General features: G+C 43.2%; 2 protein-coding genes across 3 annotated transcripts; one reads left to right on the top strand and one right to left on the bottom strand.

Annotated features, from left to right (window-relative positions):
• The first annotated feature begins 3,796 nt into the window (after nt 1–3,796).
• sp6 (Sp6 transcription factor) lies at nt 3,797–10,080 on the top strand. The gene is made up of 2 exons (XM_076291092.1): nt 3,797–4,081; nt 8,932–10,080. The coding sequence occupies exon 2, from the start codon at nt 9,104–9,106 to the stop codon at nt 10,067–10,069; it is 966 nt and encodes a 321-aa protein (XP_076147207.1). The 5' UTR covers nt 3,797–4,081; nt 8,932–9,103; the 3' UTR covers nt 10,070–10,080.
• A 957-nt stretch (nt 10,081–11,037) lies between these two features.
• Nucleotides 11,038–19,415, bottom strand: LOC143131245 (uncharacterized). Of its 2 annotated transcripts, none has more exons than XM_076290754.1 (3): nt 13,098–19,415; nt 12,701–12,785; nt 11,038–11,177 (listed from the first exon to the last, which is right to left on the bottom strand). In XM_076290754.1, exons 1-3 carry the CDS (start codon nt 17,106–17,108, stop codon nt 11,053–11,055), a joined length of 4,221 nt encoding a protein of 1,406 aa, XP_076146869.1. In that variant the 5' UTR covers nt 17,109–19,415; the 3' UTR covers nt 11,038–11,052. The 2 variants fall into 2 exon arrangements, with proteins under 2 accessions (XP_076146869.1, XP_076146861.1); XM_076290746.1 differs by lacking the exon at nt 11,038–11,177 and adding an exon at nt 12,387–12,567.
• Nucleotides 19,416–19,455: the final 40 nt, after the last annotated feature.

Below are 19,455 nucleotides of genomic sequence, written 5' to 3'. Positions count from 1 at the left end.
ACACAGGGTTTTATCCACTGGCTACTACAAAAGAAAAAATAACCCATGACAACGTAATTAACTTGATGTTTTACAATGTCTCAGCCAGTAATCTACAAATAAAGTAAAGGCAAATTCACAATGACAAACTAAACATAGTCTGAGTAATAGAGAAAAGAAAATCAAAAGGCGTAATTATTTGTATGTATAGGAGCAAACTAATTTCGAAAGTTTGTGTACATTTATGTATATGCAGAATTTTTGTAAGGTAAGACCTTGATCTGAGAGGAGGCCCAGTCAAGATAAACTGGGATTATTCATGGGTGGTAAATGTGGGAGTCAAAAAATATACAAGCAATTAGAGATAAAGCAACCAGGAACTGGAGGTGGTGTGTGTTTGTGTGTGTGTGTGAGTGTGTGTTTGTGTGTTTGTGTGTGTGTGGTGGTGGTGGGGGGGCAGTGCTGGGCAGTGTCTGTCCCACAGAAATGACGGCGCCACTGCCGTTTAACAATCAAAGATGGGGGGCGGGAGCGAGCGAGGAAGTCTCTCCCCAAAAATACAGGTGTTTGGTACAATCAAAGTGCAGCTTGCAGAAATGACTAGGTTTGAAGTTGAAAGAGCAGGCAGAGGAGAACAAGAAGGGGTGGATTTGGTGGGGTGAATGAGTGTCTGCATGTGTGTGTGTGTGTGTGTGTGTGTGTGTGTGTGTGTGTGTGTGTGTGTGTGTGTGTGTGTGTGTGTGTGTGTTTGCGTGTGTTTGCGTGTGTGTGTTTGCATCTTCAACATGAGTTCCTCTTATGGGATTGTTAAACACTTAACAAGAGTAGAGGAAGCCAGGCAGTGTCCTCCTTTTTGTTTACTTTACTTACCTGATCCAGGCTCTTACAGACGGGAAGTTAGTTCTCACATGGGGTAGTCCCCTCTGGTAGTCCATCTTAAGTCTGCATCTAAAGGGGGGGGGGGGGGGGGTCGTCACTTTCACAGCATCATAGCATCATAGCAACATTATGTTACATAAACAATGATGTGGTTGTGTTTACTATCCATATATTTAGCAGTGCACTGATAGTCTTCCCATTTTTAAAGAAGTAGGTTCGCTGCTGAGCTGTGAAGAGATCTTATCATTTCAATGAGGGGTAACGTTACTGAAAGACATTCAAACTAGCTATATCCTTCATTGTTCCAAAAAGAATACTTTCAATGGACATGGACAGATAAAATCTTTGTTAACTCAAGATGGTATTCATAAATAAATAAGTAAATAAATGTAGACTTACCGCCTACTTCATGTAGGTTACATACAAACACACATGGCTGGGGAAAAGAAATCATCAGTGTCAAAATATTTATTGTTATTTACTTGGATAGATTTGTCTGGGAGTCTTACAGTAAAACCTGACAGCCTATTACGATATTTGGGGATATCCATATTGCAAATGGCTTCGTTTCATCAAATGCTGTCCCCTTGAGGGGTTATACTTTCAATTGCATGTTGCAACCAGCTGAAAGTTACAAAACAATTTGCTCCTGTTGTCAGATTGTCATGAAGACTTGTCAGGCAGCTCCTTACAGAACTGCTCTGACTTGACTAAACAACGGATCCAATTCCATGAGGCATCTGCTCCCACCATTCTCCTGCAGTGCCAATATTCTTATCAGCAATATTGCCAAGTGCCACTGCAATCACACGAATAGAAAAGAAAAAAAAAAAGTCTAATAAGCAACATCGATTAAAACCATTTTTCATAATTTGTTAGTCCCTCTGGTTATGATTGTAAACCGAGCAGTAATTAAATGTTATTAAAGAGTCTGTTTCTGGTTGGGGAACATTTTATCCACAAGGTAACATGTCTGCCTGGCTTCAGGGAGCGCAGGGTAAATACCATTTAGGCAAGGTGTGTGGTCTGGTTGCTCCCGGCCGAGGGAGGCAGGACAAGCCCACAAGGATCATACGCAGACACTCACTCCAGTGCCTGTTCGACGCCATGTTGATCTGGTTCACAAGATATTTGACTTCCTTTTTGACTGTGTGTGTGTGTGTGTGTGTGTGTGTGTGTGTGTGTGTGTGCGTGTCTACTTATTTGAGCAGTAATATGAAAAGTGTCTACAGACAGTATAGTCCCAATACTTTTAATAGGGAAATATATATATGACACTAGTAATAACATCGCTTTATCATATTCATTTACAAGAGGGTTACTGGGACAATTTTAGTTGGCAACAGATATCATCTGGAAACTTCTGGAAAGTAACATATTCTAAAATCGTTTGAGAGACAATGAAGAACTACAAGGCCATATCTCAGTGAATGTGATGCTATGGAGGAAGGCAAAGGGAAGAGATTTATTTATTTTCCCTCCTGTCTGCCTGTGGACTCTGTTTGTCAGTTGGTTTGAGGTTGCTGTACCAACATGCCACGACAGGAAAGGAATTGAATGAGCAAGGGGAGAAAAATAAAACTTCAGTTCGTACGCAGATTATCAACACAAACTGACATTTCCCCAATCGTCATCTTCTCTTCATAGCAGTAAACCACAGATAGAGCTTCAAGAATTAAGAAAAGATCAGATGTAGCATGGTGGTGAGTCATACTATGAACGCTGTATGTCTACTTAATAAAATTCCCAGCTACCAATAAAAGCTTCATCAAGTATCATGTCATGTGGCAAAATTATTATAAAGTGATAAGGTTTACTGATATGGACTAATGGACTAACATCAGTTGAGAAATGTTAACATGCAGAACTAGTATATGATTTTAATAGGGGTTTTAAGGTTAGAAATACATCTATTTGGATAGAAATATACTCTGACAAGACGCCAGGTAAAGATTAAAGAAAATGTCTTGAAAAATGTCTGGAACATTAAATCATTAAGTACCTGACCACAAAAATCAATTATCCTTTGAACTGCAAACCTGTCTGGCTGTTTTAGAAAATGCCTTTATTACATTTTGTGAAATCAAAGCAAAAGCTTGGAAACTGAATGTGAGGAGAAAAATAATGACAACAACAAGCTCTCAACAACACTCATTGCTGTTCTCACGGCAAATGTGGCAGAAGAGCTCAAGCAGAGTATAGAGCCCGGTTCTGCTCAACACGAGAAGGCTTTCCATGTGAAATGCATGGACTCATTAAGCAAGCAGTATATTCATTGACCACTTTTAAAACATTTATGAACCGCGAAGCCTTTTACATGTCATCCTGTCATCAAAGCACCTGATCTCTGGTCTGTTTAGTTGTAGCCTAGTCCCTCTCTCCCCTCTTATCAGTTTACCTTGTTTTGGGAGCTGAAGGCACTCTGTCTTCACCTGGACTTCCCCTGGACAAACAAGTTCAGAGGACAAGGGACCAGTCATGGAGGAGGCATACGGACACTTTTCTATATCTATGTACACAAGAAGAGAAGTTGGTTCAGTAGTCTACAAGAAAGAGAGTACAAAAATGTATTCACACTTGCTAAAAGCAGCTCTCTCTTAAATAGGCCTAACCTTCAAATCAGATCATAAGGCTAGTTTAGTTTTATGGAAATCTAGTCTAGTTTAATGGAAATACAGTATACGGGAGATGATGTCTTAGATTATAAATGTTATTTAATTGCATAGCCTAATTTTTGGAATATTTCAAACTAACACAGTAGCCTACATAATTATGTGAATGACACAGCTTTGTGCGTCACTGTCAGGAATTGTAATTTTTTTGTCAATTACACGAAAAGTTTAGTTTACTTCTAATGCTCTGAGAGGCGCTCAACTTCCTTGCTTAATAACCTGAGCCTCGCTATCGCATCTTCAAAGCAAAGAGTGATCTCAAGAATAGGTGGGGCTTTGGAGGCGCCGCGGTTACAAAGCTCTATCATAAACTTCGTCGGGTTGAGTGTCTCAACTTTGCGCCGAAAGACAACTTGCGTCGTCTGGAAACTTTGCCTCTCAGAGAATGTTTGACACTGAAGATGAGGCAAATTCCATCTTGAACATCTAAGTGGAGGGGTACATTCACGTCTTTTGGAAAAGGGACCCCTGTCTACAGTTATATATTCCATGCGAATGACAAAGGTTGTGCTTACCTTTCCCATACATCGAGAAAGCCTCGCCTGAAGCAGGTAAAAATGCTCGGACCTTAATGAATGTGGAAGCTCGAGTGTAATGCAGGATCTGCTTAGATGATAACCATTAGGATGTTGTTGCATCCTCTCAGTTTTCCTGCATGTCAGATTGAAAATGGGCCACGCTTGTCAGGTCAGTGTAGCCCATCAGTAGCCCATCAGTGTAGCCCACTTGCACCACTTTTTATGTGTCATAGGCTACACTTCACAGAGTTTGTCCGAGGACTTGCTCACATTTTGAAATTAGCTGTTGTATCATTACATCTTCGAGACTTAATGTAACTCGCTGAAATGTGTTAGTAGGCTATGGCCCTTCGATTTTAAGAGATTCAGGATTTTAGAAGAGATTGTATTTGTTATTTGTACACGCACCTGTAGACAGTACGGTATAGGAATTTTAAGTAGGCCTAAATTATTTGTAAACTTGTCATGTCCTCAAAAGCGCTAACGTAGCCAACACGAAAAAACTGTAGCCTAGATGTGGCATAATCTGATTACGAATTTCTGTTATGACTGGCCCAACATGTTATTTAGTTAGTAGCCTATGTTTATGTGTTGAAGTTTTATGGTTTACAGGAGACCTATTGAGATTCAGTCATTGCTGACTTTATCTTTCTTACATGCTTTATACACAACACAACAGGCTGGGCTGGCAGTGATCTTAAAGCAAACACCACTGCCTGCATTAGCAAGTTTACAAACATTCACTTCACAAAAGCTCACTATATAAGCCTAATCTCTGAGGGCTCACAGCTTTGACCTGACTTTAAGTGATGTTTTATTTTATCTCGATGCAGTGCATTTCCACTATTTCAAATCATCTCAGCAGTGTATCTGTCTTTGGATCGATTGTATAACATAGAATTGAGTAGAATAAAATGATATTGATTTATATATTGATATATACTTTATCGTCACAAAGGGAAATTTGTCTTGCGCTGCATACATTGCCTACAATACAATCAAAAACTCACAAGACAGACAACACAGCAAAATACTACAACAAACATTACAAACAAACATTAGAAATGAATCAAAGCAGCAGCAAAGTCCGTGTCGCCAGCCAAGCAGTGCCACCAAAAGTTTTCTGAATTTTTCTTCATTTAAAATAAAATAGAGCAGAACAGAATGGAGTGGAGTTGATTTAGTTGAAAACACATCTCCATTGATATTTGCTAAAGACAACTAGGGTGCTGTGTGTGTTGATGAATCAGACGATGCTTTTGAGCTCAAGTTCATTTTCAGTGGATTCAGTTCACAGTAACACTCTTCAGTAATTCAGTTTACAGTAACACTCTCCATCAAGCCAGTAGCCTACTCGGCGACTGTACTGGGAGAGTCATTTGGCCCTGGACTTGCCTGCTAGTACTGGCCATAGGGCCAGACCAGTAATGAAACAGAGATGGCTAGTTTGTTTTAATAATTAATGTAAAATGAATTATTAAATAATAATAATTAATGTCATAACCTTTTTCAATTTATGATTGAACCAATTCATTTGCTAGCCTTTCATGTGCCATGCTAAGCCCTGAGATATAGGCCTACTGTACAGAACCATTTTATGGACAACATGGCTTGTTCAAATAATAAGGATCTGTTTGTAAATGTTGTAAGTCTTAAGACAGTTGGTCAACATAGATAAGAAAATGCCAGTTTGTTGGCATATATTGGCACAGTTGTCTAGTTGAAGTTGTCCTCTGTGAGAATGTAAGAGATTTTTGTCAGATGTTTGTTTGATGGAGAAAGACAGAGAGAAAGAGAGAGAGAGAGAGAGAGAGAGAGAGAGAGAGATCACAGCACCGTGGTCGAGAGGTCAGAGCAGTTCAATGTAATTTATGGTCTGTCACTATTTACACTCTGGATACACGAACACTGTGAATGTCTCAACGTTTGAATGTGACAAACGCAACAGATGTGTTTGTCAGAAGGACATTGAAGTGCACACTGGTGTCCTCTCTCTGAACCGCTGTGTTTCTTGAGCACTCATCCAGCCATTACAACGGAGAACGGCCCTGATTAAGCATCTGTATGCAAATAGTGTGTGTCTGGTGCAGTGTGGGCCCTCGTTCCTGCTCTGAACATGACTTTTTCCCAGAGTTCCAGGCTCTATCCTGTCTGTGGTACCCCATTCCAGAGTCTTGCAAATGAGAGGCTGGGGTTGATCTCTGTCAGGCTGCTTTTATGACAGGGAGTGTGTGTGTGTGTGTGTGTGTGTGTGTGTGTGTGTGTGTGTGTTGGGGTTGGTGGGTGTGTTTGGGGTGGGGGGGGGGGGGTGTTGCCCAGTCATTGTCCTGGAGCTCTTCCTCCACGTCTGTCCTCACCTCTCCTCCTCTTCCTCCTCCTCCTCTTCTGCCCCCGGGTGTTGTGGAGCAGTGGAGCAGCTGTTACCCCGTGGAGATGTTGCCCTCCACCACTGTTTCTTCTCTCTCTTCTCCTCCTTTTCAGTTTTGTGAATGAGGGTAGACGTTTGTTTATGGGAGGTGGGGAGTAGTCACAGGATGCCTCCATGTATGTCTGTGTGTGTGTGTCTGTGTGTGTGTGTGTGTGTGTGTGTGTGTGTGTGTGTGTGTGTGTGTGTGTGCGTCTGACTTTGCATTCCCAGGAAATTACAGGGCAGTGACACAGTGGCTCCGGGGCGACGTGAAATAAATCAGTTTGACCTTTAACTCCAGACTTCTAATTACAGAATTCCAAACTAATCACTTTACGATTTTGTTACGATTCCGCCAATTTTTGTCGAGTGTCTGAGAACTTCCCTGATTTCGGCAGTGGGCTCATTCCTTGATGCTTTGGACATCTGGGCTGCTGGGATCTGCTATGTGTGCGTCTGATACATTCAGATATGACAACTGAGGATTCCTGAGGTCTTTGTGTACTTTGATAAATATTTTTTCTTATTTTATATTGAATACATTTGTGGACATAGAGAGACCTTGGCCTTGGAAAAAAAGACTTGCTTTCATGCTTACTGTTGAAGCACAGGGCTTTTATAGCCTTAAAGAAAGAGGGTTTAAATTGCAAGAAAGAGCATTTCAATTATTTTTTTTTCAAATACTCCATTTTGACCTGTTACATGATCAGAAATGAGTCAAGACTCTCTCAGCCTCTTAGGCTCCCAAGGCCTTGCATCCCCTGGCCTTATATCAAAATAATGTAGAAATTACATAAATTACAAATATAATAATAAATAGAAAATTACAATAGAATATTGAAAATTACGAAAATATTGGAAATTGACTTTTGCTAATGACCAATGAGCCACAAGCACCTAGGTTTGTTCCATCCTAAGATGCATTTCCATCCCAATGCTTATCCCATGTGTATGCCAAAATGTATGATAGTGGGATGGGAATGGGATGGGAGGAGCGTTCCCTCCATAGGGTGAGTTTGAGTCATCCGTCTTCAAAACGTAACCTGCGATGTAAAGCCCAAGTAAACAAAGTAACGAGTCACTGATAGCATCTATTGTGTTGCCCTGCTTCTAGGAAGCTCTACCCCCGGAGAGGCGCGTGTAATTATACGGATAATGTAATTGCGCCCTGTGTTTTGGTTGGCGTTCTGTTCTCATGCTTTTGAAAAGGCCCAGTTGCTGTCTACTGTCTCTACGAGTGTCAACACTTCCTGCTGCCGGTCGCGCAGGCGGGGGGGTTGGTGGACGCTTGCTTGCTCGATCGTCCGCTCAGCCGGTCTCCTCCTCCTCCCCCTTCTCCTCACCGCTCGTTTCGCTCCCCGACACGCCCCTGTGGCTGTGTTGTTGTAAATCATGTGTGATTCATAAAAAAAACAGGTTCTGCTGTCTGCCCGGGCCCCGTCGTCAAAAAAAAAAAAAAGGAGAGAAAAAAAAAGCCAGCCAACAGACGTACAAATAGAGCTTGGCCTGAAGCCATACCTCCCCTTGCGTCGTCTTCCTCTCTGCCACCCTATGCATTGGGCCTGCTCCTGTCAACACTTCTCTCTCTCTCTCGCTCTGTTTTTTTCCCTCCCACTCTTCCTATTCTCCTCCCAAACAGCTTTAGTTCATCCCACTAGCACCCGGTCTGGCAAAGGCCTCAGTGTCAGCAACGACTTACTGATTTGTCTCCTCCTCTGTCTCTCTTCTTTTTTTTTGCTCTCTCTATCCCTCTCTTGCACTCTTCTATTCCTTGCTCTCTCTATCCCTCTCTTGCACTCTTCTATTCCTTGCTCTCTCTATCCCTCTCATGCACTCTTCTATTCCTTGCTCTCTCTATCCCTCTCTTGCACTCTTCTATTCCTTGCTCTCTCTATCCCTCTCTTGCACTCTATCCCTCTTTCTTTCTTTCATTATCCCCCACCCCTCTCTCTCTTCTGTGTCTGTCATCCGTGGGAAGTACCTGGCAGCGGATGCGTTGTCAGGTGGGGGGGTGGGGAAGGGTTGGTGGGGGGGGGGGGTGTTGCTGGGGGTGGGGGTGTTGCTGTGGGGGCTCATGCCCAAACATGTCTGCCCTGGCTTTATGACCACACGGTGGGTGTGAGAATGAGCTTGCCCACTGGCGTGTGTTTGTGTGTGTGTTTGTGTCTGTGTGTGTGTGTGTTTGTGTGTGTGTGTGTGCATTGCATTATATTTGTTTGTGCTTGCACATCTGCTCAAGCATGAATCAATGGCTACAGTTGGTTGGCTAGATGTTCACCATCATTAGTTTTACAGACTTCTCTGAGTGACAGTATAGTGTAATACACTTTTACATGCAGATCTGGAAAATATAATGTCCATATAAAGCATCAGACGAATAAGCCTTACCATAGAACTTTGCTCTGTGAATGCCAGCATTCAGAGATCACAAACACTGGTGTTTACACACACTAACATTCTTTTATTGTCTCCCCAGGTTGCTTGTCATGACCAGCCTTTTCTAATGCTCTCCAACGATGTGGTGATGCAAACTGCTTCCTGAAGACAAAAGCATCCATCTGTCTCTCGTCTTAACTGCTTTGTGGAGATCCCTCCATCTATCTCTCATCTGTTCTTTACGGGCCACCTCAACCGTGCACTCTGTCTCCATGGCCCATCCATATGAGCCCTGGCCAAGGACAGCTCCCCCTGGTGGTGGCAGCGCCGATGACATGAACGTGTCCTGGTGGGACCTCCACCCGGGGGCCGGGAGTTGGATGGACCTGCCGCCGGGCCCCGGGGTCGGGCTGTCGGGCATGAGCCAGGGGGGCCCCATGGGCCTCCAGTCGGCGCTGGGACCATACTGCCACGAGGCTCAGCTGTGCAGCTTGCCTCCCGCCCAGCTCGGCCTGACCCCCCACCCGCACCTCTTCTCTCAGGACGGCTTCAAGATGGAGCCTCTCGGACCTCCAGAGCTGCTTCAACAGCAGCAGCAGCAACAGCAGCAGCAGCAACAGCAACAGCAACAGCAGGTGTACACAATGGAGGAGCCACAAGAGGGCGCCACTTCTGTACCTCGACCAAAGTCCCAGCGGCGATCGGGCTCGCGGGCGTCTGGTCAGGCTGTGTGCCGGTGCCCGAACTGCGTTCATGCCGAGCAGCTGGGCAGTCAGTCTGGCGGTGGCGAGGACGGGCGCCTGCGCAAGCACATGCACAACTGCCACATCCCGGGCTGCGGCAAGGCCTACGCCAAAACGTCGCACCTGAAGGCGCACCTGCGCTGGCACAGCGGCGACCGGCCGTTCGTCTGCAACTGGCTGTTCTGCGGCAAGCGCTTCACGCGCGCCGACGAGCTGCAGAAGCACATGCAGTCGCACACGGGCGCCAAGAAGTTCAGCTGCGCCGTCTGCACGCGCGTCTTCATGCGCAACGACCACCTCACCAAGCACATGCGGACGCACGAATCGCTCGCCGCCAGGGAGGAAAAAAACACCCCTTTGGACGCCCTTGGATCCCCGCCCTCCCCTCACGGGGCCCCTGCAACGGCGGACGGTGCTGAGGTCCCTCGCAAGCTCAAGAGTGAGCCGGACGCCGGCCTGGGCTCAATGTCCGGACAGGCGGGCAAACTGAGCTAACTGCATCTCCACATCTCCTATTCATTGGCAATCAGTGGAGAACCATTAGAGGCCGAAAGACAATCAACACTTAGAGAGAGTCTTACTTTTTTTCCAGACACTGATTGACCACTAATGTAAATGTTCCAAAGGTGTCTTTCTAGTACCCTTCTATTTGGTAGTCTACTGACTCTTGGTAGAATTGTTAAGTACAGACTGACTATATTGGCCATTTTTTTTGGCAAACATTGGTTTCTGAATGGGACAGCGATGATGACTCAAGAATGGACAATGGTGGAAGATGCGCACGATTACATTACTGCTACTACTGCGGCATTTCCTGTGGGTTTGGGTTACCATTGGGTTACCATTGTGTTCAAAGTGTTTTAATACATGTATGAATGCATTTGGAATCACCACTGCCTCTTGACAAGTTAAAGGGGAGATCACTTTTGTCTCAGTTCTACCACAAAATAGCAAGACCAAAAACGACTGTCATGAGGACTGTGACGAGTAACAACAGATGCCACTTCTCAGTCAGAGTCAACGATTTGTAATATTTTGAAGATGCGTTTACTTGATTGTAGATAAATCAAAGTCAAGTTGTGAAAGTGTGTCTCAATAATATGGATTTAATACTATTTATTATTCCTCTACACGTGACTTGAAGGATTTAATCTTAAGGTCATTTAGACTCTGGCTGCCATTGTGTACAATAGAAGAGTTGGGAATTGTACACATCTTCATAATTTTATGTTTTTGCAATTTATCATGATTTTGTCAATACTAAGACTGAAAAATGAAAGGCACAATATGAAAAATATTTCTGTATTGAGGTCTGGAACACTGATATATTTTGTATTAACAACATCAGCACACATAGAGAAAAGACAGCATCAAACTAGTGGCATTTTCAAATATGCATGATACATAGATTACAACTGTGCATAATTGATTTGAAGTAGCTTCACAATTTCACAGATTTTACATCATCATTGTTAGTGCTACCCATGTAATAACACTGACTTCAGTGGCCACTGGAACTCAGTGTGGTAACATGAATCAGATTTTTTTTTTTTCCAGTATTTCAGAGCGTGGCATCCGAGTAGTTCACCTAGAGTGTAGATATCTATCCAAAAGCATATGTACAGGTCACTGTTCATTTTACAGTTAAAAGCATAGAGTAACAAGTCATTCTTGTCATACAACATATCTAAATGCAATATGAAGCATCACTGTTGCATTTACATCAATTCAATATTCACACATACTCTTACTCGCTTGGTAAAAAAAGCACATTGAGGGGGGGGGGGGGGGGGGAATCATCCATTTTGGATATTATTTATGGTTTCTTTTTAGATTAATTGACATTTACATTGACTAGTGCTTAATAAACAGAACATATGCGTGGCACTTACATGAATTAGCTCTGCACAATCTTCATGTTTACTAGATTTACACAAACAGCTGCTATCCTCCCTTGTCATGCTGCATGTTTGGGGGTTTTTTGTCAGTTGGTTTTGTTAAACTATATCTAATGTGGTGTGTTACACATATTCTATGTAAATAAAAATGATTGACATGTATAGACATTTTCTGCAATTACAGAGCTAAAAGGGAAGAGACAGCAACCCAGTTCATTTGAAATTAAAACTCTATTGTTTTTATATTGTAGCAGTTAATGATGAATTGGGCTATTGGGATGGGGATAGTCTCTACATATACTACACATACATCATTATTTTTATTTTATTGTTTTTAAATGTAGTATTGTTTCCCTGCTGAGACACTGGAAATACTGTTTGTTTCATAGTGTGAGTGAATTATAGTGTTTCAGTGAATTATTTGTTCATGATTTTGTTTTTGTTTTTTAGATGCATTTTACACTGGATTTTTATTTACTCGTTGGCAATTTTACTGGTACTTACAGAATATTTTCAAATTGTGTAATTTAATTGATGGTTTAAAGACTGATTGTAAGTAGAATATTATAAAATGTTTCTAAGATAATAAAGTTTTACCTTAGATAAAGTGAGCATCACATGCATTCTAGTTTTTGAGTATATCAGCTTCCAAAAGCAATAATTATTATTACCCCCATTAAGTATTTAGAAAACAAAGCCAAAGTGAATGGGCTTATATAGCGTAACCATTTCTCTTACCAATGTACAGCTGTCAATTACAGTCTAGCGGCCAAATAGTTAAAACAAAATGGCCAAAAGACACAGCTATGCACAATACATAAATATGAACTAGGGACTATTTTATTAAGCCTCTAACACTCTGCTAGTAAGTTACCCAAGATATGGTCACACCATGTAGGACAAGAATGCCTATGAAATGAATACTTGGTTTATTTGAACCATGGTTTATCTAAGATGTCTCCCCTCTCAGGGCAGAGAATATTTTGATAAAACAGCGATGTTTCTTAGGCATCCGGGCATCTCTGCTTTTCTCTGAGTGTCTAGATGATTGCTCAATCAGTGGGGTTTCACTGGATGAAGACATATTGGCTGAAGCTACCAAAATAAAAGTTTTAAAATATGAAACACAGCTAAACTTCTCCAAGAAAAGAAAACATCATTGTAAAATGTCTATGTCATATTATTAAAAACCTTTTATACAGAAATGTAAGAAACTAGGTCTCCTTACCTGAATCTATGAGAGCAGTGGTGGAGAGAGCACTCTGATCCTTTTTGGAGGAATGCCACTGTTTTCTGCTCTGTGATGGGACATTCTAATTGAGAATTAAAAGCCGCCATGTTGGTAATAGCAATAGGTCCATAAAAAAGTCGGCTCTGTAACTTTACTTGACAGTATCGACATAAGAGTGACATGACACTGTCATGAACGTGTCATAAACAAGTCATAAACTTGTATGACATAACGATATCAATACTGTTAAGTAAAGTGTTACCAAAAGTCGAAACCCAGCCTTGATCAAAGCCCAAACTTGGCAATGAAAGACTGACAAAAATCATATTTCTCAAAATGTCACAATTGTATGGGTGTGTTAAATGACTATTGAGTTTACATGAGGAATTTTTACCTTCCCACCAATGTTGAGCTTCTGGAGGATCCCACGCTCTCCTTTCCCCTTCACAGGTTGTGTGTCACATATCTGTAGAAGCTCCTTAGTAAGTGATGTGACTATGGACGTCTGAAACGATGGGCGATTGGACTCCATGGCTTTCAGGAGATCCGTTTCAGATCCAAACTCGGTGAGGAGATTGCTGTAGACAGCCCTGTAGATCCTGTGCTCTCTAATATCTTCAGGATAGGGTTCTGTTGCTGAAATGCCAGAAGAGGCACTGAACGCAGCAACAACCTTGTTTATGAGTTCCTCGGCTTTGCTGACCATGTCATAGGAGAACCATCCATAGTTTATCTTTGTCAACAGTTGAACAACTAGTATAGTCACAAGGCCAGTGTAGTCATCTGTGTCCATGGGAAAGGCCTTTGGCCATGGGGTGATTTGGACACCTTCACTGGTCCCAGCACTCATCTGTGGTTCTGCGAGCTTTGAACCGAAGCTCTTTGTTGCTCCCAAATTTGATGAATGAGATGTTTCTTCAACTGCCTCCAGATCACTGTTTGGGCTCAGTGCCCGGGTCAGACCACTCATGACCTCTTTCACCATCATTTCAACGACGAGGCCCACTGTGTCACTCAGGATTTGTGGTGGGGACTTCGTAGCGGCCATTTTGCCCCGAGCGTCTGATGCTACGTCAGTTAGGCTGCTTGGGCAAGAGATTGAGGTCTGGGCTTGTTGCTGTGAGCCTCCCTTAACCCCATCCCAAGGGGAAGGAAGTTTGAAACAGGGGAGAAAAAGATGTTTGACACTCTCCTCAATGTAGAGTTGAAGTATTTCAGAGGCAGTTAGCATCCCTGACGCTTTCTCCTGCTCCTGCTTCAAAAGCGCAGAATCTGAGACACACTGTCTCGGAGTTGAGTTGTTGCTCCTCATGAAAAGACCATAGATCTGATCAATGAGGTCATGGGAAGATGAGTTGACACTGCTGCTGGACAACGATCTCTCAAGGCTTCGTGCAACCGAGGTAAGACCTTGGGCATATGACAAAGAAGCCTCCCCGTCATCAACTTTCTCCAGTACCACTTTCACAACGTCAACCATGGTATCCCGAAGTGATTCGCCATCCATGTAAAGGAAAGGGCTTTCGGAAGAGGTGAGCATTACCCCAGGTAAAGGTGAGTGCTTGCCCTTTCGAACAGAGGAGGAAGCTGAAGTAGGCCTCTGCACATCCATGTCTCCCAGACTTTGTAGCATTGTGTTTATCGTGTTATGAAACAGCTGGAGATGCTCAGAATCATGTCCCCACATTCCAGAATTCGGAACTTCTTCCTGAATGCAAACGAGCACATTGCTAATGGCTTGTTTTGCACATACCTTCTCTTCGACCTTAGAGTCATGCAGCTGGGAATTGGTGATAAAATCTTTCACCTTCCTCCGTAGGCTTTTAAACATCTCTCTTGTGGCTGACCAGATTTTAACCTTAGAAGCCTCCTTCCCAACCTGAGACTTGTTAAGCAAAACAGATGAACCTCCCTGGCTTTCCCCTTTTCTATCAGAAATGGTGTTATCCATTGCATTGTATGATGTGGACTGAAATAGAGTCTGAATGCCTTCAACGACAGTGCCAACGAGATCAGATGCAGTTGACTCTGTTGGCAGGGAGGAGGCTGTTCCACTGCTTTTGGCTGAGTTGAGTAAAACCTGGCTAACTTGTTTCACTGCTTTTGTCTGAATGTCCTCGCTTGAGAGTTTCTGCATTATTTCAGTTATCGGAAGGACTAATTCAGCAGAACATTGTCTGTTGGCTGAACTCTGCATTGAAGGACTAGATGTGCACACAAAGTTGTTTTCGATTTCCAGCATGATGTTCTCTGCCAGGTAACTCCCTGATGTTGGTGTCTTTCCTTTAGTACAAGACATCTGGTCTTCTGCTATTTGCTCTTTAACAGACATAATAAGCTCTCCCATTACTTCCTTAGTGCAGTCTTCCAGGTCAGTTGACTCTGGCATAACCTCTGTAACATCCAGAGAGCCAGATCGGGCAGCATTGCCTTTTGATAGGTCAGATATGTAATCCTTTGAAGACGTTTCCTCCAAACGTGTATAGGGCCATTTCCTCTGAAAGGACAACTGGGCAAAAATCTCTCTCACCTTAACCTGCACACTGTGATATAGTTTTGAGGCAGCAGAGGTAAATTCTTGCTTAGGGATTTCCTTGGTGCTCCTCAGAGTCCCCAGGGGTTCCATAGAGCCCATGTCACTTTGGTTTGCGATTCTGAGGGACTGGAGCGACTCGATACACTTTTGCAGGTCTTTTTCAAACTGGTCGACAATTTCCGAGGCAGCAGCATTTGCATTTTCAATCTCTGCCTCCCATGGCAGAGAGGAGGCAGACGTGTCATTCTCTGGCTCGGCACGTTCCTCTATGTTGTCACTGGACACAAAAGACCGGAGAGTGCTGTTGCTCTTGACTGACGTGACAAGCACATCCACAACGGCGTCAAAAGCACTCCTCTGAAATGCGGAGCTTGACAGATTCTGAATGCACACAATGGAGAGCGAGTCCTCAATTGAGGAGGAGGTGATATTACTCAGCTGGGAGATTACATTCCGTACATAATCATTGGGCGCTGTTGATGGATCGAGTGATGTCTCCTCTGGCTGAGCGGCCTCTTTCTGCTTATGGTAAGAAGCTATTACTCCTTTTAGCACATTGCGTGTGCAGATGTCAAGGTCAGGTTGACTTAGAGCACTGTGACCAGACTGCGTTGCTTCACTTTGTACCTGGTGGAGTTGCAGATGGCTAACTGTCCTGGCCTGAGGTAGCTGCTCATTGCGACAGCTAGCCATTTGAGTGAAGTCCTGGGTAGGATCTTCACCTGGTTCCTGGGGATTTTGGTCAGAGACTTCGTCACTGCTGGGAGCAGAAATAGCTTGGTGCAGATGCAGCTCAGTGGGTAGTTGTATGAAGAAGTCCTCCAGCGTTTTCTGGACTTTAGCAAAGATTTTTTTCGCTGCCAACAGGGCTGGGTTCTTCTCAGCATTAGGCTCCATCTTCTCGATACTTGAGGCATCATCAGGTTGAGTCTCAACTGCTGTTTCCTCGTTTTCATCCACACATTCTGCTGACTGCGCGATTGCCTTAATCTCTTCCACAAAGTTCTCAATGACCAGTGAGGCAGCCTCCTCAACAGGTTTCCAATAGGGTTCAGGTGAATGCTCGGTTTTACTTCTTGGGGCGTCTACAGAGGCAGGGGTATCAGTGGCACAGACATGCGTATAACTTGGGGGAACAGAGTCAAAATTCTTCATTTTAATGACCAGAACACTTCTCACAGCCTTGTTGGCCTTCAGACGGAAATCATCAAAGGAAAATGGTCGCTTTCCTGGCTGAACAGCTGAACTGAACAGACTGTCCAGTGTTACTTGTGAAATACACTCAATATGATCCCCCTGGTTTTCTTCGTCATAAAATGAAACTTCAGACAGAGACGCACTCTGGCATGCAAAGGCTTTCACAGCCTGCCTGATAGACGAAAACAGGTTTTTGGCAGGTTTGTTCTTACAGTCATCCTCATCCTGTTCATTCAAGCTCGACTCGATAGTGTCAATGATGACTGTCATTGAGTCACTCACTGTTGAGGACAGAGCTGGGTCCAGGTCTTTCTCAGAAGGGCATGCATCAGAGCACCTCTTCCAGCAGAGAAGGGACTGCCTTGCATCCTCCGCACTTCTCCGACTATCCAGCTTAATGCTGACCTTCTCGACAAACTCCTCAGCGTTGAAGATCTCATGAAGGGCTGAGCTCCCTGGTTCACTGGAAGCTGCCTTTTTGAACTCAGCTAGACTAGTGTTCACCCATACCATAGCTTCCCTTACAATGGAATGGGTCAACTCTTCAGTGGCTGATGGGCAGCCCACCACGTTGAGCTCCTTTAAGGTTGCCTGGACACTCTGTCGGATGCCTTCCTCTGTGATACCAAACTGATCTAGTAATGAGATCTGCTGGGACCTGAATAAGATCATCAAAATCAGGCTTGATCTTTATGACATGATGACAGGCATCAAACAGAGGCATTCATGCCTTTGGGACATTTACAGCAACATATATTTCATTTTTACATTGAAAATCATCCTTGATTTGTCATCCTTGTGTAAATAAACATACCTCTCCTCAGCAGAGCGGCGAGAGTCAGGTGTTCGGGTCACTTCCTGAGTCTGACCACTGCTCCCTTCTGTACTAGCCTTCATCAGCATTGCATTATTGAGCACTGTGACATGCCGTCCCTCGTCACTCCATCTGAGCGATGGGCCGGCTGTTTCCAAATCTAAAAGGCAGTAGTGCGTCTCTGGACAGGTCAGGAATTGCTGCGGGTCCACTGTCAGCAGCTTTATGAGCGCGGGGACGACCGCGTTCATTGAGCTCATGGTCACATGCTGCACCAGGTTCACGCACAGTTTCAAAAACTGTGCCTTTGTGACCTGTTCAGAATCGGAAGACAAGAAGTCTAAATTTAATGAGGAGACAGAAAAAGTCAGCCTTTTTTTTAATGACGAGCAATCTACAAAAGAGTAGACTTACAGGGTCGGCGGTTGCCTGAGAGAAGGCCACCCATTCCCTTCAGGAAGACAAAGATAATGTTATTCGTTGTAAGCCATGTTCTATGAGCACACAAAATGTCAGTGTTGAAGTGCTCCTGCAGAATTAACATGCTCTCTATGTTACAAAGAGAAAAGGACAGCCTACTGCTCCGTTAGATCGGTCAGGTAGTCTGTGAGAGGTGAAAGCTCCTCAGGCATCTTGCTGGTGGGTGCCATCAGAGGACCTCCCTCTGAGGGCTGGACATCAGGGTGAGTCTCTGGAGCAGAGGCTGCTCAGGGCAATCGGAAGGGAATGAGTGAACAAACAACAACAACAACAACAACAACAACAACAACAACAACAGCAAAAACAACAACAACAACAACAACAACAACCACAACAACAACAACAACAACAACAACAACAACAACAAACACAATCTGAACTTCTGCGTGTCAATCCCACTGATATACTTGAATAATTTCACTTTTATGCAAATTATATGATTTAAATACAGACACATGGAATATACCAAGCCATATATCAACAATCAGCGAAAATACTGAATGTTAGATTACCTTCACCAGATGTGCCATGGTTCTCCATGGCATTAGTCCTACCACTGGACTTCTGAATTTACTTAAAGACAAATCACAGAATATTTTACTCATCAGCATCAATCAGCTGATATAAAACAAAACAATGTCTTTAGAAAAAAAAAGAATAAAAAATGAAGTGAATCTGCAATCATATAAGGATGTTCGAAATCTAGAAATCTAGTAGTCTACGTTTACGTGTGACATATTTGGTTAGCTGCAGTGATATGGATAAATGTGTCATTTGTCACAAAAGGTCGGGTAAACTGGTGAATTTTAAATTAAATATTGAATTATTCTATAACATGGAGAGGAGCTCAGAAAAAACGTGTCTACTCCATCTGGTGCTATGTACAGTCTATGCTCACTAGCGCCCCCGGCTTGAGTGCTTGCACTTGCTGACAGACCCATGTTAATGTTCTCATGACCCATGTTATGTTTGCAGTTATGTTTGCAGTTATCAACAAATCTTGGCTTATCAATTTTTTTAGTATTCTAAAAGTAGAGTCTAAAAGCAGTCTAAAATCAATACATGTGAGAGTGAATCAAATTATGAGTATTCCCATAGGCTTACCTTTTTTTCTGGCAGAGTGTCACATCTTCCTTAGTAGGCTTAGTGTAAGTCCTTAGTGATTGATCTGAAATTGACACATTGCACTTCTTGGAATTCAAATAGTAAGAATGTCAGACTTTGATATTGTGTATTATGACATCACAGTCACTATTCACCAAAAATCTTAGAGCAGAGTGCTCTAGAATCTTTGCTGTTCACACCAAAGATTCTTGATTAAAGCTAAAATTGAAATTGTTGTTGCTATTTGAAAAAGAAAAAAAAAACCTTATCATAACATTTTAGGATGCTGGCCAGGGTTTGGCCAAAGACAGTTTACTGATGTTTATATGGCATAGAACAAATTAGAAGGGTATAGAAGTGCCACACACTGCCACTTTAGGCTACTAAACTTGTCATATGGAGCCAGAGTGTGCAGCATGTCTTTACCATTTGAACTGTTTACCAGTGGCTATAGCACCTCCCTAAAAAACAGTAGGTGTGCGTTTCACATATAGAGAAAACATTAAAAATACAGTTTGAACACTATACAATTCCACCGCTAGGGTGTGGTGGTGGTCCACTCACTCCTCAACCGCTCTTGCTTTCTATGCGCAGTGCCTCGTTGCCTAGTTAGCCAATCAA

This window comes from Alosa pseudoharengus, unplaced genomic scaffold, assembly GCF_046254945.1.
Source record: "Alosa pseudoharengus isolate Yale_2024_CS ecotype anadromous, Long Island Sound unplaced genomic scaffold, YU_APseudo_1.1 YU_APseudo_1.1_scf_1, whole genome shotgun sequence".
Taxonomy (NCBI): Eukaryota; Metazoa; Chordata; class Actinopteri; order Clupeiformes; family Clupeidae; genus Alosa; species Alosa pseudoharengus.
The sequence above is the reverse complement of the archived record's forward strand: the minus strand, read 5'-3'. Positions and strand labels throughout refer to the sequence as shown.